General features: G+C 40.6%; 1 protein-coding gene across 6 annotated transcripts in view; it reads left to right on the top strand.

Moving 5' to 3' along the window:
- The window catches only part of ABCC3 (ATP binding cassette subfamily C member 3), a 104,298-nt gene that overhangs the window by 37,192 nt on the left and 43,633 nt on the right, over positions 1-23,473 (top strand). For all 6 annotated transcript variants that reach the window (XR_009153073.1, XR_009153074.1, XR_009153075.1 and 3 more), the window contains 8 exons: positions 4,096-4,272; positions 7,343-7,468; positions 9,429-9,566; positions 12,004-12,129; positions 13,863-13,924; positions 16,079-16,210; positions 21,256-21,474; positions 22,369-22,546. Coding sequence is in view for 3 of the 6 variants with exons in the window: in XM_058165737.1 (XP_058021720.1) it covers positions 4,096-4,272; positions 7,343-7,468; positions 9,429-9,566; positions 12,004-12,129; positions 13,863-13,924; positions 16,079-16,210; positions 21,256-21,474; positions 22,369-22,546 (1,158 nt within the window). In the remaining 3 variants the exon portion in view is untranslated. The remainder of the gene's footprint in view (positions 1-4,095; positions 4,273-7,342; positions 7,469-9,428; positions 9,567-12,003; positions 12,130-13,862; positions 13,925-16,078; positions 16,211-21,255; positions 21,475-22,368; positions 22,547-23,473) is intronic.

Raw genomic sequence — 23,473 nt, forward strand, 5'->3', positions numbered from 1 at the left:
CAAGGCTGTGTGCTCTCCCCACTTCTCTTCTCTCTGTATACCAATGACTGCATCTCCAATGATCCATTTGTTAAGCTACTGAAGTTCGCAGATGACACAACAGTGATTGGTCTCATTCGAGACAATGATGAATCCGCATATAGACGAGAGGTCGAACGACTAGCCTTGTGGTGCAACCAAAACAATCTGGAACTGAACACACTCAAAACCGTAGAAATGGTGGTAGACTTTAGGAAAAACCCTTCCATACTTCCACCTCTCACAATACTTGACAACACAGTATCAACAGTAGAAACCTTCAAATTTCTGGGTTCTATCATATCGCAAGATCTCAAATGGACAGCTAACATCAAAAACATCATTAAAAAAGGACAACAAAGAATGTCCTTTCTGCGCCAACTCAGTAAGCTCAAACTGCCCAAGGAGCTGCTGATCCAATTCTACAGAGGAATTATTGAGTCTGTCATTTGCACCTCTATAACTGTCTGGTTCGGTTCTGCAACCCAACAAGAAAAACACAGACTTCAGAGGATAATTAGAACTGCAGAAAAATAATTGCTACCAACTTGCCTTCCATTGAGGACCTGTATACTGCACGAATCAAGAAGAGGGCCGTGAAAATATTTGCAGATCCCTCGCATCCTGGACATAAACTGTTTCAACTCCTACCCTCAAAAGCAGCTATAGAGCACTGCACACCAGAACAACTAGACACAAGAACAGTTTTTTCCCGAAGGCCATCACTCTGCTAAACAAATAATTCCCTCAACACTGTCAGACTATTTACTGAATCTGCACTACTATTAATCGTTTCATAGTTCCCATCACCAATCTCTTTCCACTTATGACTGTATGACTATAACTTGTTGCTGGCAATCCTTATGATTTATATTGATATATTGATCATCAATTGTGTTGTAAATGTTGTACCTTGATGAACGTATCTTTTCTTTTATGTACACTGAGAGCATATGCACCAAGACAAATTCCTTGTGTGTCCAATCACACTTGGCCAATAAAATTCTATTCTATTCTATTCATATATATATATATATATATATATATGTATGTATGTATGTATGTATGTATGTATGTATGTTTTCTGAGGTTTTCGCGGGTGTTTGTATGTAGGTCTTTGGTTGTTCAGGTTTTCTCCCGTGTAAAATTGGAACTTCCAATTTTACACGGAGAAAACCCCAACAACTAAAGACCTATATATATATACATATACATATACATATACATATACATATACATACACATACACATACACATACACATACACATACACACATATATATATATATATATATATATATATATATATATATATATATATATATATATATATATATATGTAGGTCTTTGGTTGTTCAGGTTTTCTCCCGTGTAAAATTGGAAGTGTCTTGGCAACGTTTCGACGAAGTCTCATTCGTCATCTTCAGGCTTCAGCTTCGTGCTTCTGGGAGCAATGTGTGATTGCAGCTGTTTCTTCCTTTTTAACTGCTAGTGGGGGTTTGAACTGATTGGGTGGGAGCTTGGCTGTGCTCTGATTGGATGGGTGTTGTTTTTTTGTGCTCTCTTATCTCCCACTAACAAGGGAGATAAGAGCAGCAAAAAGAAGCTACTCTGAAAAGCTAAAGAATCAATTTTCAGCAAATGAACCAGCAAACATGTGGAAAACTCTTAAAAATATCACCGGCTATGGCAAACCTCCTTCCCAGGCTGAAGGTAATCAACAACTGGCAGATGACCTGAATGAGTTTTACTGCAGGTTTGAAAGGAAACTACAGCCACCTATCTCCACAACCCCCATCTCAGACACACCAACAACAGCCAAGCCTCCTACAACTGACCCCATTTCATTGGGTTCACAACCCCTAGTGATCACAGAAAAGGAAGTGCAGGACCTATTTCACAGACAAAAGCCAGGAAAAGCTCCAGGCCCAGACAAGATAACTCCTTCTTGCTTAAAAGTCTGTGCTGACCAATTGGCCCCCATCTTCACCCATATTTTCAATAAATCACTAGAGATGTGCTATGTTCCTTCTTGCTTCAAACGCTCTACCATCATCCCAGTGCCGAAGAAGCCCACCATCAAGGAACTGAATGACTACAGACCAGTTGCTCTAACATCTGTAGTCATGAAAACCTTTGAAAGGCTAGTGCTTTCCTACCTGAAAACCATCACAAATCCGCTCTTAGACCCCTTGCAATTTGCATACCGAGCAAATAGATCAACAGATGATGCTGTTAATATGGCTCTGCACTACATCCTACAACATCTTGAGTCTCCAAAGACCTATGCAAGGGTCCTTTTTGTAGACTTTAGTTCAGCATTCAATACCATCATTCCAGACATTCTTCTAACTAAGCTAAACCAGCTACAGGTACCGGAACAGACTTGTAAGTGGATCACAAGCTTCCTAACAAACAGGAAGCAGCAGGTGAAGCTAAGCAAGATCACATCAAATACCTGTACAATTAGCACAGGGGCCCCCCAAGGCTGTGTGCTCTCCCCACTTTTCTTCTCTCTGTATACCAATGACTGCATCTCCAATGATCCATTTGTTAAGCTACTGAAGTTCGCAGATGACACAACAGTGATTGGTCTCATTCGAGACAATGATGAATCCGCATATAGACGAGAGGTCGAACGACTAGCCTTGTGGTGCAACCAAAACAATCTGGAACTGAACACACTCAAAACCGTAGAAATGGTGGTAGACTTTAGGAGAAACCCTTCCATACTTCCACCACTCACAATACTTGACAACACAGTATCAACAGTAGAAACCTTCAAATTTCTGGGTTCTATCATATCACAAGATCTCAAATGGACAGCAAACATCAAAAACATCATTAAAAAAGGACAACAAAGAATGTTCTTTCTGCGCCAACTCAGTAAGCTCAAACTGCCCAAGGAGCTGCTGATCCAATTCTACAGAGGAATTATTGAGTCTGTCATTTACACCTCTATAACTGTCTGTTTCGGTTCTGCAACCCAACAAGAAAAACACAGACTTCAGAGGATAATTAGAACTGCAGAAAAAATAATTGCTACCAACTTGCCTTCCATTGAGGACCTGTATACTGCACGAATCAAGAAGAGGCCGTGAAAATATTTGCAGATCCCTCATCCTGGACATAAACTGTTTCAACTCCTAGAATTCCGCAGCCAGAAATTTGGGGCTGAAGGACTAGCTGTATACGCATGGTAACATCAAAATGCAAATCCAGCCTTTGTGTACTGTGCTTGCATTCTAATGTGTGACACAAGCGTGGAGGTTGCTTTTTTTTTTTTTTTGCACCATGATGTCATAGGACACATCTTGTCATTTGGTTCCCCTTGCCCACTCCTCCACAGGTGTTTATGTTCCTTCTCCACCTCCATGTCTATTCATAAAAAGCCACCTTACAGGTACTCCAGGAGAATTCCGAGTGTTTAATGTAAATGCTCCCTTTAGCTATCAAATATAAATAGATAAACATTCCTTATTTCTTTGGAATCCATTGGATGTTAGTACGTTAGTGAGAGTGTCTAGTTCGGGTTTTAGGTGTTGTTCATCAGCTAAGCATTTTGTTCTGGAGATGAGTGTCTTGGCTACGGAGTTGATCTGTGCTGGGTGGTGGTGTGAGAGTGCGTGCAGATAGCGGTTTGTGTGTGTTTTCTTCTGGTAGATGGTGTGTCCTAGGGAGCCATTGGGTTTTCTGTAGACTTATTCCAAACAAATAAGATTACCAAGCTAATCCAAAAGAACCCCCACTAGCAGTTAAAAGGAAGAAACAGCTGCAACATTAGCCATTTCAAACCCTCCAATCCATACATGCAGCAGACTGACACCCACTATGAAGATGTACAAAGCCAAACAACAGCTATGCAGCTCACCAGCTCAAATCTGCAACACAGACTAAACTGAGCACAAACTATATATATATATATATATATATATATATATATATATATATGTGTGTGTGTGTGTGTATATATGTATGTATGTATGTATGTATGTTTTCTGAGGATATATATATAGAGAGAGAGAATCTTCCCAAGTTATTTATTAATACTTTTCTACTTGTGTTTTCCCCCCACAGGATTCGAATCTTACACTGTACACTGAAAATCCAGACTTAACATTGTGTTTCCAGAACACTGTCTTGGCTTGGATCCCATGCATCTATCTTGGGTGCATCTTGCCATTTTACCTCCTTTATCTAAAATACAATAACCGAGGCTACATTGTATTGTCTGTGCTGAACAGGTTCAAAACGGTAAGATCTTTGCTTCCCTGGGGCGCTATATAAACCAGGGGTGTCCAAACTTGGCAACTTTAAAACTTGTGGACTTCAACTCCTAGAATTCCGCAGCCAGAAATTTGGGGCTGAAGGACTAGCTGTATACGCATGGTAACATCAAAATGCAAATCCAGCCTTTGTGTACTGTGCTTGCATTCTAATGTGTGACACAAGCGTGGAGGTTGCTTTTTTTTTTTTTTTGCACCATGATGTCATAGGACACATCTTGTCATTTGGTTCCCCTTGCCCACTCCTCCACAGGTGTTTATGTTCCTTCTCCACCTCCATGTCTATTCATAAAAAGCCACCTTACAGGTACTCCAGGAGAATTCCGAGTGTTTAATGTAAATGCTCCCTTTAGCTATCAAATATAAATAGATAAACATTCCTTATTTCTTTATTCACAGATTAAGGAACTGAATTTTGAATTAGATTTTGGTCTTTCATTGCTCTCTTTCTGTGACATTCTTAGGAATTAAGAATCCCTCAGGTAGTTGTTTATATTTCTAAAAGCTTATTAGGATTCATCCAGGACAATAGTCAAAAGAGAAGGGGAAGCTTGACTCCAGCTCATAGGGTTTTTGTGACATTTTTTGTGGTATTTTCTGTACTAAAATATCCAAACAGTTTTTTTTAATCACTTCAGTAACTTATCAAAGAAATGAGCACCAAACTGATTAAAACAACTTTACCCACTCTAACGTTCTACAGTACTAATCTAAATGTATTCACCATCTAATACAGAAGCTTATGGTGATATTTTCATCCCATTGAAGTAAGAAACTACATTTGCATTAAAAAAAAACACTTATTGAGATATGTGTACTGCGTTCGTGTACTTTTCTTGAAGGCAGTATGTTCTGTGGTTTGTGATGTGTAGCCTTTTTCAGCCCAAAGTGTTTTCTCAGTTTTCTAGTCTAACCTATAGTTGTGGTTTTGTGGTTTATTCTTAGTAGTCTCCCACTAGCTCCAATATTGCTAGGTGCTCCAAAGTCTGCTAGATGCTGTGCTGCTTCATATGAATCATGGGCAAAAATTCTGACCTTGGGCCTTTGTGCGCTAAATGATAAGGATAACATTCAAACCCACCCAATGCTAAGCAGATCCAGACCAGAGTGTTCTGCTCATTTGCAAATTAGAACTAACTTTTCCACACAGCCCTTTTCTCTCTCATTCTTTTATCCCCTTTATTTAAAACACTGTTGTGGAATGATGTAAAACTCTAATCTTTGTGCTGAGCAGGTTTAAAGTGAAGTCCAACATAACTAAGCCTCCTCCATGCTATTTGTACAGCTTGATTGGTAGTTCACGGATCCTGAGAAGGCTTTTTCAGGCTGGCTTGCTTGCTTATGTATGCAGGTGTGCATGTATGTGTGTAACAAATTTATAAGGCTGCCCAACGTGTGCATGTTATTCCAGGAAGCTTACAGGATTAAAATATCACAGTGTAAAAAACACATGGATAAGTAGACACCTCTGGACATGTTGGCCCTGATTTACCAATTGTATTTGATTTGGGTGAGTTCACCAAGGAGGCAAGGTGAATGGCATCAAAACAGTATCCCATTGTAGGAAGATTATGGCTTGCCATAGGTAGCTATTAAACAGTGAAACAGTTTGTGTTTGTCATGAGTATATCTGATTGCCTTAAGGGCTGATTTGCTGAATGATAAAGGGACTCCCTTAGGTTAACTGCAAGCTTCTTCCTTCCTAATAATGATTGCAGGAAGGTTGCTAGAAAGAAAAAGAGGAGTCTTCACCCTCAAGTACATGCTATTATATGGGTTCTCATTAGAAAATAGTGTAACCTCAACCCCTCCATCTCAATAAACCTTGCTAAGGATAATTCTGTGATAATCATGCTTGGAAAGAATCACTTCCTGTTTTTAGACAGCTGCCAAAGAGCCTGATCCACCTGTGGCTTGTTCAGGATTTGTTTCATGGTTGCTGTGCTATTCAACAGCAGTGTAACTTTGTCTCCAATTGTGTGTGTGTGTGTGTGTGTGTGTAGAGGGAGAGAGAGAGAGAGAGAAAGAGACAGAGAGACAGAGGGAAGGAGAAAGGAAGGGAGAGAGAGAGAGAATATCATTCTTTTACAAGAGAATTGCATAAGAAAACAAGAAATCTGGAATTTGAAAGAAAATTGTGTCCAAATAAACATGGTGGTTCAGGGACTGTAAATTAATTCTATTAATTTAAATTGCCTAACAGCTCCCGCATGCACTCAAATTATGATATTTGCTTGTTATTGCTTACGATGTAATTGATAATAAGGGACCAAGCTCCCCTTGCAGATTTATGCTACTACATCTGCATTTTAAAATTTAGGAGATGTGTTTATCCTGCTCAGTCTATTTTAGCATCAGAGGACTTGCATATTGATTGTTGATAACGTTAATTGAATAACGTTAATTCTTCCAGCAACGTGTTATTTTGCCCTCTTCTTCTTTTACTTAAGCAATTATTTACTTTCTATGACCATCTGCTGAGATTTTTTTTCTCACATTAGAAGGCACACATGAGCAGCAATACAGTTTCCTTAGTAAGTATACCAATTAGATGCTGTAGCACTACCCTCCAATGTGCAAGAATATTGCAGGAAAATTTCAATAACATTGCCAAATTATTCTCACTGCTCCTTTGACACCGCAACAAGTATCATTATTTTAAGACAGGGGTGTCAAACTTGTATCGTCACGTGACACATCGTGACTTTTTTCCCCTTTGCTAAACTGGGGGTGGGTGTGGCCAGCACATGATGCATCCGGCCCATGGGCCACAAGTTTGACGCCCCTGTTTTAAGATAAGGTAGGTAGGAGATCAACTTTATTGGAACCCTTAGCCGGCAGAAGATAAGCTAGGAATGGCAAGTGAGTTATAAGTTCTGGATGGCCAGCAAAGAAAGACTTTTAAACTAAAATAAAGTGTGTGTTACAGGCTACTAGTGCTGTAAATATTTGCAAATATGCTGAAATATAACTACTTTTGATAGGTTTTGTTCTTTTGGAGCCTTAACTGTGATTGTCTTTCTCTCTCCTTATTGCAGGCCTTTGCTTTTGTGCTTTGGGGGGTTTGCTGGTCCAATCTTTTCTATGCCTTCCATGAAATCACTCAAAACAGAACTCCATCACCTGTGTATTTTGTAACGCCTTTAATTGCTGGCATCACAATGGTAGGTGTGCCTTTCTCTTTTTTACTGTTATTATATGCATGTTGAAAAGAAATGTAATGATGGGAAATATTTTGCATAGCTCAAGTACTGCAGAGCCATGGAAAACCGGGGTGCGGGGGATAGTTCCATTTTCACAGCCCATTCATTTCCTTAGTAGCAGAAGTGTTTGTGCTGCTGTTCAGTGATATCAGCAAAAAGGGAAGCATTCTGGAGCGTAGAACAAAGACGGTTTTGGATCTGGTAACCCCCTTCCATCTTCCAAACAGGAAGCTGAAATAGAGGTGGGGGAAAGAGCAGTGAAAGCATTTGAAAGAGATACTGTATTTTTTGGAGTATAAGATGCACTTTTCCCCCCTAAAAGGGGGTGAAAATTTAGGTGCATCTTTTTACACACAATTTAGCCCCACCCACTCACTGGCCCCCACCCTTTGGCCTCTGCCTCCCAGCAATTTACCTCCTTGCAGCAAGAAGAAACAGCCCATTTCATCTTCAGCACAACCTAATTAGCAAAAGTTGATTGTCAGTTGGATCAACCTCCCGACTCTCAGCTGTTTTGGATGGGCCTCTGCTGCTTGCTGCAAGGAGGTAAATTGCTGGCAGCAGATTTTTTTTTCTTGTGCTAATCAAGCTATGCTGAAAATGAAAATGAAAGTAAAGCAGGCTATTGGCTGTTTGCTGCAAGGAGGCAAAATTGCTGGGAGGCAAAGGCAGATTTCTTGTTCTTGTTTTCCTCACCAAAAAAGGTAGGTGTGTCTTATAGTCCTGAGTGTCTTATACTCCGAAAAATATGGTATATATATTGAAAGTTTGATGGCAAGAGCTAAGGATCTTTCTGTGGAACCTTAAAGCACCTGCAACTTTTGGAAGACTGGGGAAGGTGTTTTGAAGGCTTTCCCAGCTGCCTGCACATACACTTTATAGCCATTGTGTTTCATTGGCAGTTTCAGTGAAAACGTACTATGTATATGCAAACATGTGGAAAACACGAGGGACAGCCAACAAGCTTTTGCAAACTGTATTGTTAATACAGCTGTAATGCACAGAGAATAAATTCTCAATCCTTGGAACTTGTCATCCTTTCCCCAGTTGGATTTGGGAGTTGATCATTCTCTACCATAAAGTGGGATAATGAATTACATTTTCTACTGTCCAATAAAAAGAAGGAGAGATATTGAAGATCTGCCTTATGTGCACATGCTTTAATTAAAAGGAGAAAAGACAAATAGATCTTGGCAAGAGTGGAAGATGTGAGATGCAAACTGCTGATTTTGAGCTGCAGAAAAAAAAACCAGTTTCTTGGATCACTCAACATCTACAGCGCTGAAATATTATTTTAGTTCTTTAGAGAAGGAGGAAATTTGGCTATATATTTAAGAGGAATTAAATTAAAAATATTATGATTTCTGCTTTGGGCAAGCCAAAATGTTGAATAACATAGCTGTTCCTTCATCCTTTAATATTGTCTATTCTTCTGCCTAAAAACCATATGAATGTGGAGAAAAATCTTTTCTTTCCTTATGCTCTAGAGAATGTTTTCACTGCTTTATTCTCTAAAAATTCAAATAATTTTTTGAAAAAAAAAATATTAAACATCCAACACTAATATAATAAAGATTGAGTTAAGCATAGGAATTTGATATATGAATACCAGGACAGAGAAAGAAAAGCAATGTTCTTATTTGCACAAATGAAGATAACATTCATCATCACTGGACCAAATTGTTTTTCATAAAAAAGACAAAAACAGTGGCTACCTAGTTCTAGCACAAAGATAATAACATCTAACACCATATAAAAACAGATTTTTTTCAGCTAACTGCTTTTCTATTTTTTGTCGACAACATGATATGGAGGTATCCATCAGGTCACTAGGAATTAATCTTGAAAAAAAAACCTTTAGGGAATTTAATCCGATTCTTATCATTCCATTTCACTGGATCTCCACTAACTTTCTTTGCAGCTGGCAGCCATGTTGCTCATCCAGTATGAAAGACTTCATGGTGTCCAGTCCTCAGGGATCCTAATCATCTTCTGGTTCTTGTGCATGCTGTGTGCTGTTGGTCCTTTGAGATCCAAAATCCTTGGTTCTCAAGCTCAGGTAAATGAGGTGTGCTTGTGTTGAATTATGCCATATTTCCACAGAGTTAATGCTGGAAGGAAGATGCTTGATGATCCATTTGTAGGAGTTATGAGTGAAGGGCTACTTATAGGCTGAGGATGTGGCAGATGAATAATTTATCCAACTACCTAGATTAGAACAGCAGATGGTGTTTCAGACTGAGATAAGGACACACTAATAGATTTTGATTGTGGCAGTGATACGGGAACAACAAGAGATTCTTCTTCCTAGGATCATGAAGGGAAAGTCATTTTGAAGCTTAAATACCTAGAAATCTTTGAGAACTATTAAACCAAGGAGGGAGAGAAAGCTCATGGTAGGCCTTTCAAAACATTGCACTAAAGCAACAGTGTTGTAAGGGAAAGCTTCTGGCCAAATGCTTGAAAAAAATAAAACTCTGGTTCCTAGGAGTTTTCCTTGGAAAGGGCATTTCCAAGCAGAGTGGTTGCTGTGATGCAGCTGCCTACTGTATCTGATATAACAGTAACAGTGGGTATAATGTTTGAGGGTAGGACATGGGAAGTCATCTTTGTGATGGGAGTGCCTCTAGCAGTGTTTAATTATTCATCCTAAATTTTCTTATTTAATACACTATCTTCTATCACCCGTAGTGTATTAACTAGACGGAACTTGAAAGTAAATAAAGGTAGTTTTTTACAATGGTAATTGGGACCGGAATTTCCATTGCTAACCAATGTGGTCATGAAGTGTGACATCATGTGACCATGTCACTCAGCCACAGTAATCCTGGCATTCTCTGTTGTCATCATTAGCCAAATACTGTCAGTCGCTAGGTAAGGATCCACCCTGATCCAAGCCACTCCCAGATAGCTCTCTCACAACGTGGTAAGGCAAGGGACTGCCTCCTGTTCAACTTCCCTCCCCTCCACCCCTCTCAATTCTATCCTTTTGGCTCGCACTCCTCTGCCTCTTCCAGCCTTGTCACCCTGCCCTCTGCTGGCCCTGCCATTCTGCCAGCCTTGCCATGTTATGCTTGCTGGCCCTGTGGGCCCTGCTGCCCCCAGCTGTCTTTAACCTCTACCTCCCTCTGCTGAGGAGTTGTACCTGGCCCGGCCCTATGCAAAACAATGGTTGGCTGTGCTGGCTCAGCCTTCTTCCCAGGGCTGAGCCTGTCATTCTCCCATTCTCCAAATTGCTTCGAGAAGGCCTGGCATGACCAGCAGCTGACTCGCATAAAGCCAAGACAGTCATGCCTCTTAAACAGCAGGAAAAATACAGCAAAGGTCAGCTAGGGCTTGCAGGGCCAGCAACAGAGGCCGGTGGGTAGCAGGGTTTGCAGAGTCACACAGCCAGCGGAACGTAGGGCGATGGTGGCAGCTGGGGCTTTGCACTGTAGCATTGGGGTGGCACTTCTCAGTGGCACCAGCAGCACCAGGGATGAAGTAGAGCATCAGGGGTGGTGGTAACCAGCTGAGATTGCTAAAACCCTGGGCCGCTATTCAGCCTCATCACCCCGCCCATAGTGCCAAGGAATACAGCTACGTAGGACAGCCAAAAGGACAGAATTGTGGAGGGTGGGATGCAGGGGTGAAATGCTCCCGGTTTGGACCGGATCAGCCGATCCAGTAGCGATGGCGGCAGGTGGTTTGGAGAACCGGTAGCAAAAATCCCTGCCCCCCCTGCCCATGCCCACCCAGTGCCTGGTCGCCAGCTTCCCCGCTTGCTGCTACTTTTAAAAAATGCTTTTAAAAGGTTAAAAAAAAGGCCGCACAATCGTCAGAGCCTCTTTTTTTTACTTTTAAAAGCATTTTTACAACCTATTCGGGCGAATAAGTTGTAAAAAAAATGCTTTTAAAAGTAAAAAAAAGATCAAGCGCCACAGCTGATCCCCCCTCGCGTGCTGTTCTACTTACCCCATGCGTCCCCTTTGGCATGCACTGTGCATGTGCACCTTGCAATTGGTGCTTGGTGTGCATGCGCAGCCAGTGAACAGGTAGTAAACTGGTTCAGATTTCACCACTAGTGGGATGGGGAGATAAGCAGCTGTAGGGAACTGAAGCACCTGCAATTATAAGTGAGGGTGACTGCTAAGGCTCTGAATTTTGATCATGTGACCATGAGGGTGCTGTAATGGCCATAACTTTTGGACCAGGCATAAGTAACTCAAGGGACTGCCTGTAATCCAGAAGACAGAATCTTCCTTTCTGTCTTGCAAATCTCTTTATTGATTATATAAGACGGTAATATGCCAAATCAGAATAGTCATGTTTTACCTTTCATGGTGTTATTTACCACCTTAATGAAATTCATCTATTAATTTTTTTAGGGTAACATTCTATTGTTCTAGTTCATTCTCATTGTTGCCTCAAATATACAGTTTCAATATGCATTGAGAAAGCAACATATTAGTTTGTTATTTTACTTTTCCCTTGCAACTGCCGCTGTCTCTTTTTAGGACCCAATGGAAGGCAGATTTAGGATGATCATGTTTTATATCTACTTTGCACTGATCTTTATTGAATTTATTCTTTCGTGTTTCAAAGAAAAGCCTCCATTCTTTTCTCCTGTGAATCTAGATCCGGTAAGTAAATTTTTAGGGTTTTTTTTCCCCTAGAGTTTCATGAGTGCTGAATAGTTGGTTTGTTCATGCCAGTTTTGTTTTCCTGAGATGCTTGTCAAAACCCATCTTCCCTCCCAACTTTGTGTAGGCTGCAACTTATACTAATTGGGAGATGGTAGCCTATGATCCTGGCCCCACTTCTTGCTTTTGAAATCTTAGTTTTGCAGCTGCTTGAGCCCCCAGGCAGATTTGCTAAAACTCAGTGCCAGGGTTTACTGCTATTTTTAATTGAAAAATACAATGACAGTGCTGTGTAAACTCTAGAATGAATTAAAATATTTTTACAAAAACAAAGAATGTCCTCCAAACAGAAAAGGGGGGGGGACAGCATGAGAGGGTTCCATGAATTTTACACCCTCCCCTTCAGTGTAAGTCATTGCCTCCTAATATGATTTCATTCTCTGTTCTTGAAAACTGTGAGATGTAGCCTCTGGCTGCCAAAAGATCACACAGCCCAGTCGCAGTTTATTGCTCTGTTTCTAGCCAGTATTAGAGTGATGTTTGCCTCCCAGCGATCACTAATGAGAACCCCACCCCCGTAATAAAACTCACAACATTTATTGTCCTTTGACTACCAATAACCCATCAGATGCAAGAAAGGAATGAGGAATGAGGCTGAGACTAGTTGCCAGCACATTCTGAAGACAGAAGGCAGGCTGTAGACTAGAGACTGGCTATCTTCATTTTTATGAGCTTTCTGTGAAGATAGGGTCTGCATCTAATTAAAGATGGATTAATTTCGCTGCAACACTCCTTGTAATAATAATTAAAAAAAACATACCACACCCAACCACAGGGAAACTGGAGCAGGAGTTTGCATAGCTGATCTAGGAGTGAACATGTTTAGTTTCTGCAGAAAGAGTAATTAGCAAGGAAAATCGGTAAATAGAACAGCATCTGCACAGTTTGTTTACAGAAATGCTTATCCTTGTTTAATGAGATTCACTGCAAACCATGTAAAATCCCCAGGGCAGAATGTTTACTTGGAGAACAAAGAGCTAATCCATTTTGGTTCCAGAGGACTTCTAGTCACCCACGAGGAATTCCCTTTCCCTTTCCCTTTCTCCCCCCAAGAAATTTTCCAGTTCTCAGGAGCAGGTTTTGGAAACACAGGGACTCAACAGAGAACAGAGAATCGGATCCATCCCTGGTAGTTAGACTTTATGAGATATAATTTAGAAAGCAGCAATAAGTCAGGTATATTTTATAGCTCCTCTTTGAACGGTGTATGGATGTGTGGAAAATATTGGGCTAATCCAACATTATTTCCATATTCCCTAAAAAGCTGTGCAAAGACTAAGAGCAGAATGTTTTCTTTTACTCTGTCCCACCTGGCCTTAATAAAGTCTTCTAGAAGCTAGTCAGAGAAGTTTCTTATCCTCAGATAAAAGACTCTTCTGCATTTCCTAAGACGGGCATAGCAGAACTAGACTTTACTCTTTGTTTTGGGTGGGTGATAGCAGTAGTTGTGATTTGGAACCCAACCACTGCATTCAACCACTGCTCAGGATTCAGGGGGAGGGAACTGGAAGTTGGAGGTGAATCTTTCATTTCATACAAAGATTCATTTCATACATATTAACATTCAAATTATGTTGAATGTGTAATGTGATCTTTTGCAGCAAGTTTAGCTAAAAAATAACTTTAACTTTTTGTTTTTGTTTTCCTCTTAATCTCTCCAAAATTTGTCATAGAATCCGTGCCCAGAATTAAAATCTGGTTTTCTTTCAAACATAACATTTTGGTGGTTCACAAGGTAAGCATGGTTTTTCACATTTTATTGTGCTCCTTTGGTATTACTGGAGAAGTGCCAGTTGAAAAGCTATCCTTTGTGTTCTTGGTGATCCAGCTACATTCCTTTATAGAAGTACTGTTTTGCATGCCATTCATTTACATTTCATGCCCTTTCCTCCTTTTGCTACGATTTATATGTTGGTAGGGTAGAGGTGAGAGCCAGTTTAGTATTGTGGCCAAGGCAACAGGCTAGAAACCAGGAGAGTGTGAATTCTAGCCCTGCCTTAGGCATTGTTAAAATTGGCAACCTTTAAACCAGTTTTTCAGTTTCATACACAATGGTGCAACCTGGATTAATTTTATAAGCTCCCACAAAACCTTAATTTATAGAAAATTACACACACACATACACACACAAACTAACTTTGTTGCTTGTATCCTTACGGTTTATATGAGAGCATATGCACCAAGACAAATTCCTTGTGTGTCCAATCACACTTGGCCAATAAAATTCTATTCTATTCTATTCTATTCTATTCTATTCTATTCTATTCTATTCTATTCTATTCTATTCTATTCTATTCTATTCTATATTGATAGTGATTGTTTCCTGATTGCTTATTTGTACCCTATGACTATCATTAAGTGTTATACCTTAGAATTCTTGATGATCTTTTCTTTTATGTACACTGAGAGCGTATGCACCAAGACAAATTCCTTGTGTGTCCAATCACACTTGGCCAATATAAAATTCTATTCTGTTCTGTTCTGTTCTGTTCTATTCTATTCTATTCTATTCTATTCTATTCTATTCTAAACAAAGAATGCAAAGTAAGTGATAGATAAACAACAACAAAGTGGCTTTGTATGGAGGTGAAGGTATTAGGCTTAAGACTAGGGAGACATAAATTCAGGTTTACCTCAAAAATATCCCAAGTGAATTCAGGCCAGATGTGCTCTCTTTCTCTCTCTCCCTCTCCCTCTCTCTTCCCATCTCTTTTCCTCCCTCCCTCCCTCCCTCCCTCTCACCAACCTATTTTCAGGAATTGCTATTATGGGGATAAAATGAAGGGGAATCCCATTAGTGAGATGTATATCTAATTTTAAAAAAGTGTTCAAAACACTGTATTTGGGAGATGAGACAGGAAGCCTTTTTTTTAGAGGCTGTTTTGTATATATTACCATTGTGCAAAGCAAACTACAAGGCATGAGGGGATGACCCTTCTGGATCTTGAGGCCAGGAAACAGCTGCTCGAAAAAGACTCAGCATGGCTGCTTCAAAGCCCTCCTGAATTTTTCACCAGTTCTCCCAGTAGAGGTCTGTTTTAGGCATGCCCAGGAGACTTCAGGGGAGTCTTGAAACAGCCTCAGTCAGGGAGCAGATTCAGAATGACACCTCAATAGCGAGTGAAATATTTCATGGGATGACTTGCAGAGCCCTATTGAATATTGTTACTACTGTGGAAGAGGAGCAGTGGGTTGTTATGCTGGATAAAGCCCTGGGTTTTCTCTTTGAATATGCAGCTTTGATGGGCTTCCTGTAGTTACAACCAATCCATGTTTTATTTGGCTACATGCTTGGTTAAATACATGAACACCCTTGCAAAGCATTAGTGCCTTGAGAGGTACTCCTCCTCCCACTTAAATTTACAACGTTGTTGATTTGCACTGTGAACTGACCAATGTTCTCATTATTCCTTCCCCATATACTAGAAGCAAATGATATTGGCCAAGGGCAAGAAAATACGCAGCAAATAGAAAAATTATTAGGACCATGCAAAACATTTGAAAACAATGAATTTTGCGATGCTTTTACAACTTTTGAAAGCAGCCGTGTCACCTTCAGAGCTCACATATGGCCCATGGGACCTTCTCGTCACAGTATTATGCACACAGAGACAACTAGGATAACTTTGGAAGCAGCTCTGTGAGCCTTGCAAGAGATAAACTGCTTTGGCATGTTGAAGAAAGGGGCTTTGTTGCTTGTTAACATGCATTTTGGAATAGTTCTTTCGAATGCTTTGCATGCTCTGTAGGTTTGCCCTCGGAGTAGTGAAGAGAGAAATTAAGATAAATGCCTGCCGTCAGTGGAGATATTTGCCCATTTAATGTACAAAAAGGTTGTTTGTCCAGATTGACTCAGAGTTATTAATGTGCTTTTGTTACTGTTGTCTAGTTTGGTAATACAAGGCTATAAGAAGCCTCTTGAAGATAAAGATTTATGGTCTCTGAATGCGGATGATAAATCTGAAGTGATAGTCCAAAACCTCCAGAAAGAGTGGGACAAACAAAAACAACGTGGGAAATTGTAAGTTGGCTTTGTTTTGTTTGTTTGTTTGTTTTAAAAAGTCATTTCTGTACTTCTGTTTTTATGAATAAAATACAGGGCATTTCTGTATGGTAGCCTAAGCCACTAGTCACTTGTGGCTCCAAACATGCTGTGAGTTGATAGCAGGATTAGACTGCTGCTCAGTTCATACTCAGGCCAATGCAGGACCTGATAGGTCAGTCCCCTGTTTTTGGTCCTTCCCATCTATCTTCTCTTCTTCTTGTGCCATATCCGTCATCAGACACTGGCAATCATGTTGGCGATCCTATTTTTATCAACAGCCGCATGAAAAAGTGCTGCTGAGTTTTGTCCAAACGTGTCCCTTAGATTTTGAAGACATGATGTTCTTCTTCTGTTTGGACCTCGTTTGCCTTTAATCTTTCCCTGGAGGATTAAGTGAAGTATGGCATATTTTTCCGGGTTTCGCCTCACATGTTTCCCAGATGGCTTATCATCTCATTATCATCATCTCCTCATTCCCATCTATGCAGGGAAGTTATTAGATGCTCATTGAATGTAGGGGACGGGAGGCTAAAACATATGAAGAACGGTGGCAGGAGCTGGGTATGTCTAGTTTAATAAAAAGAAGGACTAGGGGAGACATGATAGCAGTGTTCCAATATCTCAGGGGTTGCCACAAAGAAGAGGGAGTCGGGCTGTTCTCCAAAGCACCTGAAGGCAGGACAAGAAGCAATGGGTGGAAACTAATCAAGGAGAGAAGCAACTTAGAACTAAGGAGAAATTTCCTGACAGTTAGAACGATTACCGTATATACTCGAGTATAAGCCGAGTTTTTCAGCACGTTTTTTGTGCTGAAAAACGTCCCCTCGGCTTATACTCGAGTATATACGGCTTATACTCGAGTTTTTTTTTTCTTCTTTTTTTCACATTATACCGGATGGAGCAAACTTGGCGGGCTTTTGCATTAGCACGGGGAAGCCCTGCCGGTGCAGTGAGAGGCGGGCGGGAGCCGCCAGCCTTCTCGGCTGAGGGAGGGAGGCTTTCCTGACCGGTAGCTGCCTCATTTCCTCCTCGGCTTATACTCGAGTATATACGGCTTATACTCGAGTTTTTTTTTTCTTCTTTTTTTCACATTATACCGGATGGAGCAAACTTGGCGGGCTTTTGCATTAGCGCGGGGAAGCCCTGCCGGTGCAGTGAGAGGGCGGGGCGGGGGAGCCGCCAGCCTTCTCGGCTGAGGGAGGGAGGCTTTCCCTGACCGGTAGCTGCCTCATTTCCCTCCCTCGGCTTATACTCGAGTCCCCAGTTTACCCCAGTTTTTTGGGGTAAAATTGGGGACCTCGGCTTATACTCGGATCGGCTTATATTCGAGTATATACGGTAATCAGTGGAACAACTTGCCTCCAGAAGTTGTGAATGCTCCAACACTGGAAGTTTTTAAGAAAATGTTGGATAACCATTTGTCTGAAGTAGTGTAGGGTTTCCTGCCTAAGAAGGGGGTTGGACTGGAAGACCTCCAAGATCCCTTCCAACTCTGTTATTCTGTACAAGCCTCCCTGTGCCTGCCTTTTTCATTTAGGGTTTGTTACCTTGTCTCCCCGAAAATAAGACCGGGTCTTATATTAATTTTTGCTCCAAAAGGTGCGTTAGGGCTTATTTTCCAGTTGGGTGTTATTTTCAGGGAAACATAGTTGTCCCTAGTGTTTGCTTTCTTTCATGGATACCCTCCCACACTTTCCTGCATTTGCCTGTCTTAATTTTATGCACTCCACTTATTTAACCTTCGTATTTCATTTTTTAAATTTTTTAATGGCTCGTTCCATTGAAAAAACTATTATCATACTTTCTGGAGTGTTTCCTCTTTTCAATTTCCTCAGAAGTAGCAATTCTTTGATGAGGAATTCAATACAATTTGATAGAAGAATGTCTTTATAAACCGCAGAACCAAGGGAAAATACTGTACACAGCATAAGAACTTCTTGAAAGAGCAGTTTGTATGCCTTAATAATCCATATTCTTTTTAAAGAAAATACAGACTCTGAATCCTGAAAGTATTGTGCCGATTAATTTACTAGTCATGTTTGCTTTTCTGCATAATTCACATCACCTTTTCTAGTTGTAGGAGATGCACGGAATTGCACACTTTTAAAAACTTATTTCTAGAACTTCTTATCCAACTGCATTGTACTTTATCAGATTTTATCTTGTATTAAAGATTCTATCTTCTACAACTCTCAGACTTTGTCCTTTGTGCGGCAAATTGGAGAGAAAATGGATTTTCTCAGAAAAATCATTGAAACAGAACATTCATAGAATGGTTTGAGGATACCAAATGCAATTCTGTATTAAGCTAAATTAAGCATGCTGGCTGAGGAATTTTGGGAGGGTCCACACATCTTAAAATTACCGAGTTTGAAAAACATTGAACTAAATGAACAAAATCTGAATTTTCAGGCTGGGTTTTTTTTGTTTTTTTTTTGTTTTGTTCGTTTTGCATTTATGAAGGTTTGGGAGGATTTAGGGGTCAAATTGGTGTCTTAAACCAAATACTATTTCATCCCTTATATTTCTGCCAATGTAATTCCAAAAAGTGACCCTCAGGATAATTGTAGCCATAGCCTCTGTGATAGCCCCCAGGCTGAATTATCCTCCTGCCCTGCAATCTGTGAAAGCATCTCAACATCACATCTTGTCAAAAAGAAAGTTAGAAAATCAGGGAATTATCATCTAAATTTCCACAGAGATAACACGTAAAAACAAACTTTTTGTTCAGCCTTTAAGGGACTAGAGAGGTTTGATGCCATCACCAGAGGAGCAGCTGTAGCATTTTTGCTTCTTTTGGAGAAGTTTCAAATGGATGGTACTAAAATCAACGTATTAAGGTTACTGAGTTCACAAAATGCCTATTCAAGAAAATTTAAAAAATGTATAAACTGGTGATTTGAATTTCAGAAGAAATTAAGCATTATATCCATGGGGCTTTAATGCTTAATAAAGAAGAGGAATTACACTGCAGCTCATCAAGTTAGCACCTGGAACAGTGTTGTGTCTGCGACCCCCCCCCCCCACGAGCCGGGCCTCCTGCCAGAAAGTGACTTGGAAAGTGAGGGGGAAGGGCCGTCAGGACTTACCTCGGGAGCACCGGCTTCCCTGGCTCAACTCCAGGAGCCAGAGGCAGTGTTGTGTCTTGTCCGCTCTCACCGCAGCCGGGTGGAAGAGATAACAAGACCTCCGTCCCCTGACTATTCCCCCCCCAGGCCACGCCTTCAGACCCAGATGAGGGCAATCAGGCTTGGTTGGACCCTAGGTTTCGTAGGCAGGAGAGGAGGGAACAACAGAAGCAGGGGTGGGGCAGGCCTAGGAAGTGCTGAGTCATGGAGCCACACCCCACAGGATATAAAGGCAGCTAGAGCTGCTGTGCCTCTTCGTAGCAGGCAAATCAACTGATTAACTAAGAGCTGAAGTTTGTTCCTGGGTAACTCATCAGCGTCGAGGGAGATAACAGAGACACTTGGCAGACGCTCGCTATTCTGCTGCCAGAGCTGATAGTGCCGGCTAATTAAGCCATCACTCGGACGGAGGCAAAGGAGGACAGAACAAACTGTCTCTGCTTTGGAAAGTTATTTCAATATAGCAAAAAACAAACCCGAGGATATAGTTGGTACTGAGATTGAGGCTTCTGGGTTGGTTGGACATTGGTTGGACAGATACCTGGCTGTTTCCTTTTTCTTATCACCGGGATAAAAGGAACTTTTTAACTATGGTTCAGGCTCTTTTCAACCAAATTCCCTTTCCCCTTTCTTTCTTTCCCTTCCCTTTTTGATATTCAACTTTTCTGACCTTCTCCAAGAGATTGGCATTTTGGAATCCAAGCCTATGCTATGCTTTTGCATCCCCATTTTATTGATGGGGTTAAAAAAAAACACGTTAAATTCTGTGTTTATCAAGATGAAACAAAGACTCCGAGGAATAGAAGCCACTATCTTGATGAACCTTGCAAAGAGGCTGCAAGAGAGATGATTTTTTATGTTTCCAAGAAGAAGGCCACTGTCTGGCAAGCATACAGACCTTGATTAACCAAGTCTGAGAATAAAATAGCATATCTGTGAATGCTTGTAATGCAACAAATCTTCACAGCCAATGTCTCACCCTGATGCCATAATAAGGAATTGTCGTGTCCCACTCCTCCGCTGACGGCCAGGTCAGGGAAATCCGAATCAGGCGTGCCTCTGCAGCTCTGCCAAAGTCCTAGCAAAGTTCTCAAGGCAGGCAGGAGACCAGAAAGTGACTTCAGCAAGATATGTTAGACTTTGCCTGACTCAGAGAATGCCAGAAAGCAGATCCTTTATATAGGCCATGGGGTGTGGCTCCATGACTCAGCACTTATCCAGGCCTGCCCCTCCCTTCCTTCTGTCGCCGCCGCCTATCAATTCTTCTGAAGCGAGGGTCACTCCAGTCTGCAGCTGTTGGTAATTGACCTCCCTCAGGCTCACATGCTGTGGGGGAGGGGGAGGGGTCTAGTTGCTCCGTTTGCCTGGGCATGGAGCCAGAGCTGGGGGCTGGAGGTACTTCTTCCTCCTCAGCCTGTCTGGGCATGGAGCCAGGGCTGGGGCCGGGAGGCATACTAGGACATTCCTCAACGTTCGGAAGCAGATAAGAAGGCCCCAGCTGCGGTGAAAGCGGACGAGACACAACAGGAATGTGTGTTGCTTTAAAAATTCCATGGGACTTCTGAAGGTATAAAATTTGGGCTTATTTTGTGGCATTTTTTTTCTCTGTTTCACAAAACAAAAACTCTTTTGCGACCATGCCTCTTCCAATAACTTTGGGATAACATTGTTAAAGTGAAACTGTTTTGAACACAATTGGTTGCTCTCCTTTTTTTTAGCAGCAAACACCTTTTCATTCCTGGACAGAATTGTGCCCTAGGAATGTTCTTACTAGAGCTGTTCCAAAACTACATTTGCAGATTCCAAGACTGCTTGTCCTGCTGTTCAATTTTCTTATTTGTAACAGGACTCTTCTTTTCAATTGACTGAAAATAATGTCTTTCTTTGTCTTAGGAAACACGACGTATCTTATACAAAGGACTCTAATCAGGAGATGAATCACATGGATGAAAGTCCAGGAGAAACAGAATTCATGTTAAATATTCCCACTAAGCAGAAAGAGCCTTCCTTTTTTAAAGCCTTACTCAGAACTTTTGGCCCTTATTTTTTAATTGGCTCCTTCTTCAAACTAATTCAAGATCTGTTGTCTTTTGTCAATCCCCAGTTGTTAAGGTGAGCTCTATTTTCAACCTTCGTTCTCACAGGCAAGAAAATTTCCACACTGTTTTTAGATTATATATTAGTACAGCCTTCTGCAGTCATTTGGGAAATCTGGGAACATGATCCCGAAGACATGGGGGGAAGGAGGCCAAATTGGAGAAGATTACTTGTGAATAAAAATGATAGATTGAATGGAATATATGGAGGTTTCCCCTCTAGGCCTGCTAATAACATGAGTAGGTGACATAATATACTCCTTATCCCATGTTTCTCTCCAATTCACTGTTAGACTTGCTCATATCCAAAATGCATTTTCTAAGGGGAAATCAATTCTGTTTGGAATCGCTATTCAGATTCCCAACTGTAAGTTGTCAAGTGTAAAAATTACACATGTGCATACTTCACCGCAAGTGCGATATTGTGAAGCTGTAATTTGCTTCAGCTCTCAGCATCTGCACCCTCCATATTAATCCAATGAAACATTATACTTTTGTTATTTTCATACGCTGAAATGGACAAGCTGTGGCCCTCCAGACAGTGCCAAATTGCAGATTCCTGTAACTCCGGCCAGCACAGCGGAGAAGTAAGGGATTTCGAAGATTGAATATTTTGGCAATTGAACAATATTTCGAGGATCATAGCTTGCCTATCTCTGCTTTATGAATGCATGTCTTTTTCACTTTAAATGTTTTGTAAAGCAACATTACAAAATAAATAAAGCGTTTGAGATTATATTTTGGCCATAATTGGACACATGAATAAAGTTTAGTTCTTTCGTAAAGTTTGTTTCTTTGGGGGCTACTCTACCAGCAGGTTAAAAGGAAGTGATGTTTTGCTCTGCCCCATTAATCTTTTTATTTTCTCCTCCCTGTGTTGTCTGTTTATTTCAATCTTCTTTTTAAACAGCATGTTAATTAGCTTTGTAAAGAATAAAAATGCTCCCTTATGGTGGGGATACCTGATTGCGGCGTTGATGTTTCTCTGTGCTGTACTGCAGACAATAATCCTTCACCACCATTTCCAGTACTGCTTCGTTACTGGAATGAGGTTGAGAACTGGCATCGTAGGGATGGTCTATAGAAAGGTGAGAGCAAGCATGTATCCTAACATATCAGGAGAGGTCGCAGACAGTCTAGAGCCCAGAACACAACCTTTGGGTTGTGTTTTCTCTCAAAATAAGAATGAGTAACACTAGAACTGTTGGCTGTAGATCAAATATTTATCTCTGTGTGTATATACGCTCTTGCAGAGTCTGAAGTGGTTTAATATTTAGTTGACTTTCCTGATGCAAGTACAGTCAACAAATGGCAAATGAGTGTTGATTAACTGTGCATATTAAGTACATCCTGATGGATTTTTGCTGCTTTTTGATAAATTAATAAGTCAGCCCTAGAGCTAGTTTGCCAAATTAGAGCAATTTTTGGATTTTTAAACTGTGTGTCCTATTCAGCTATCTATTACTGCAGCTCTGTTCTGTTTCAAAATACTTTCCATCTACCAGCTGCTGCTTAGTACAGAAAAGTGTGGAGTAAGGAAGAGCTAATTATGTTATTAATGTTAACTATGCTTTGGCCTGATACTAATTACAAATAATTTAAAGATCAATTGTTCACCAAATGCTGCTTCATCAGAATCTATAAATGATATGCGCCACTATAAAAAAAGAATGGAAATAATTAGATTAGGCAGAAAAAAAGTATAACTATAATAATAAAATAGTTTACAAAATGATGCTTTGCACAATACTCTGACAAGGTAGTCCCCTCCTCCAAGACATTTATAATCTTAAATTTCTGTTCCAGGCATAAGAAAAGATGAAAAATGGAGATGAGTACCAGGAAGATGCATTCAGTTTCATTATATAAATTCAGTCTTAATTTCAATGGGAAATGAAAATTGGCTTTGTAAGATTGGCCTTGGAAAAGGTTTTGAAGGAAAAAAACTTTTCTTCAAGTTGTAGAATAAAAAAAAAGGAGATATTTGCAGAGGTTTTAGCGGAGACTTTCTAAGC

The sequence above is a fragment of the Ahaetulla prasina genome, chromosome 2 (assembly GCF_028640845.1).
Source record: "Ahaetulla prasina isolate Xishuangbanna chromosome 2, ASM2864084v1, whole genome shotgun sequence".
In the NCBI taxonomy this organism is placed as follows: Eukaryota; Metazoa; Chordata; class Lepidosauria; order Squamata; family Colubridae; genus Ahaetulla; species Ahaetulla prasina.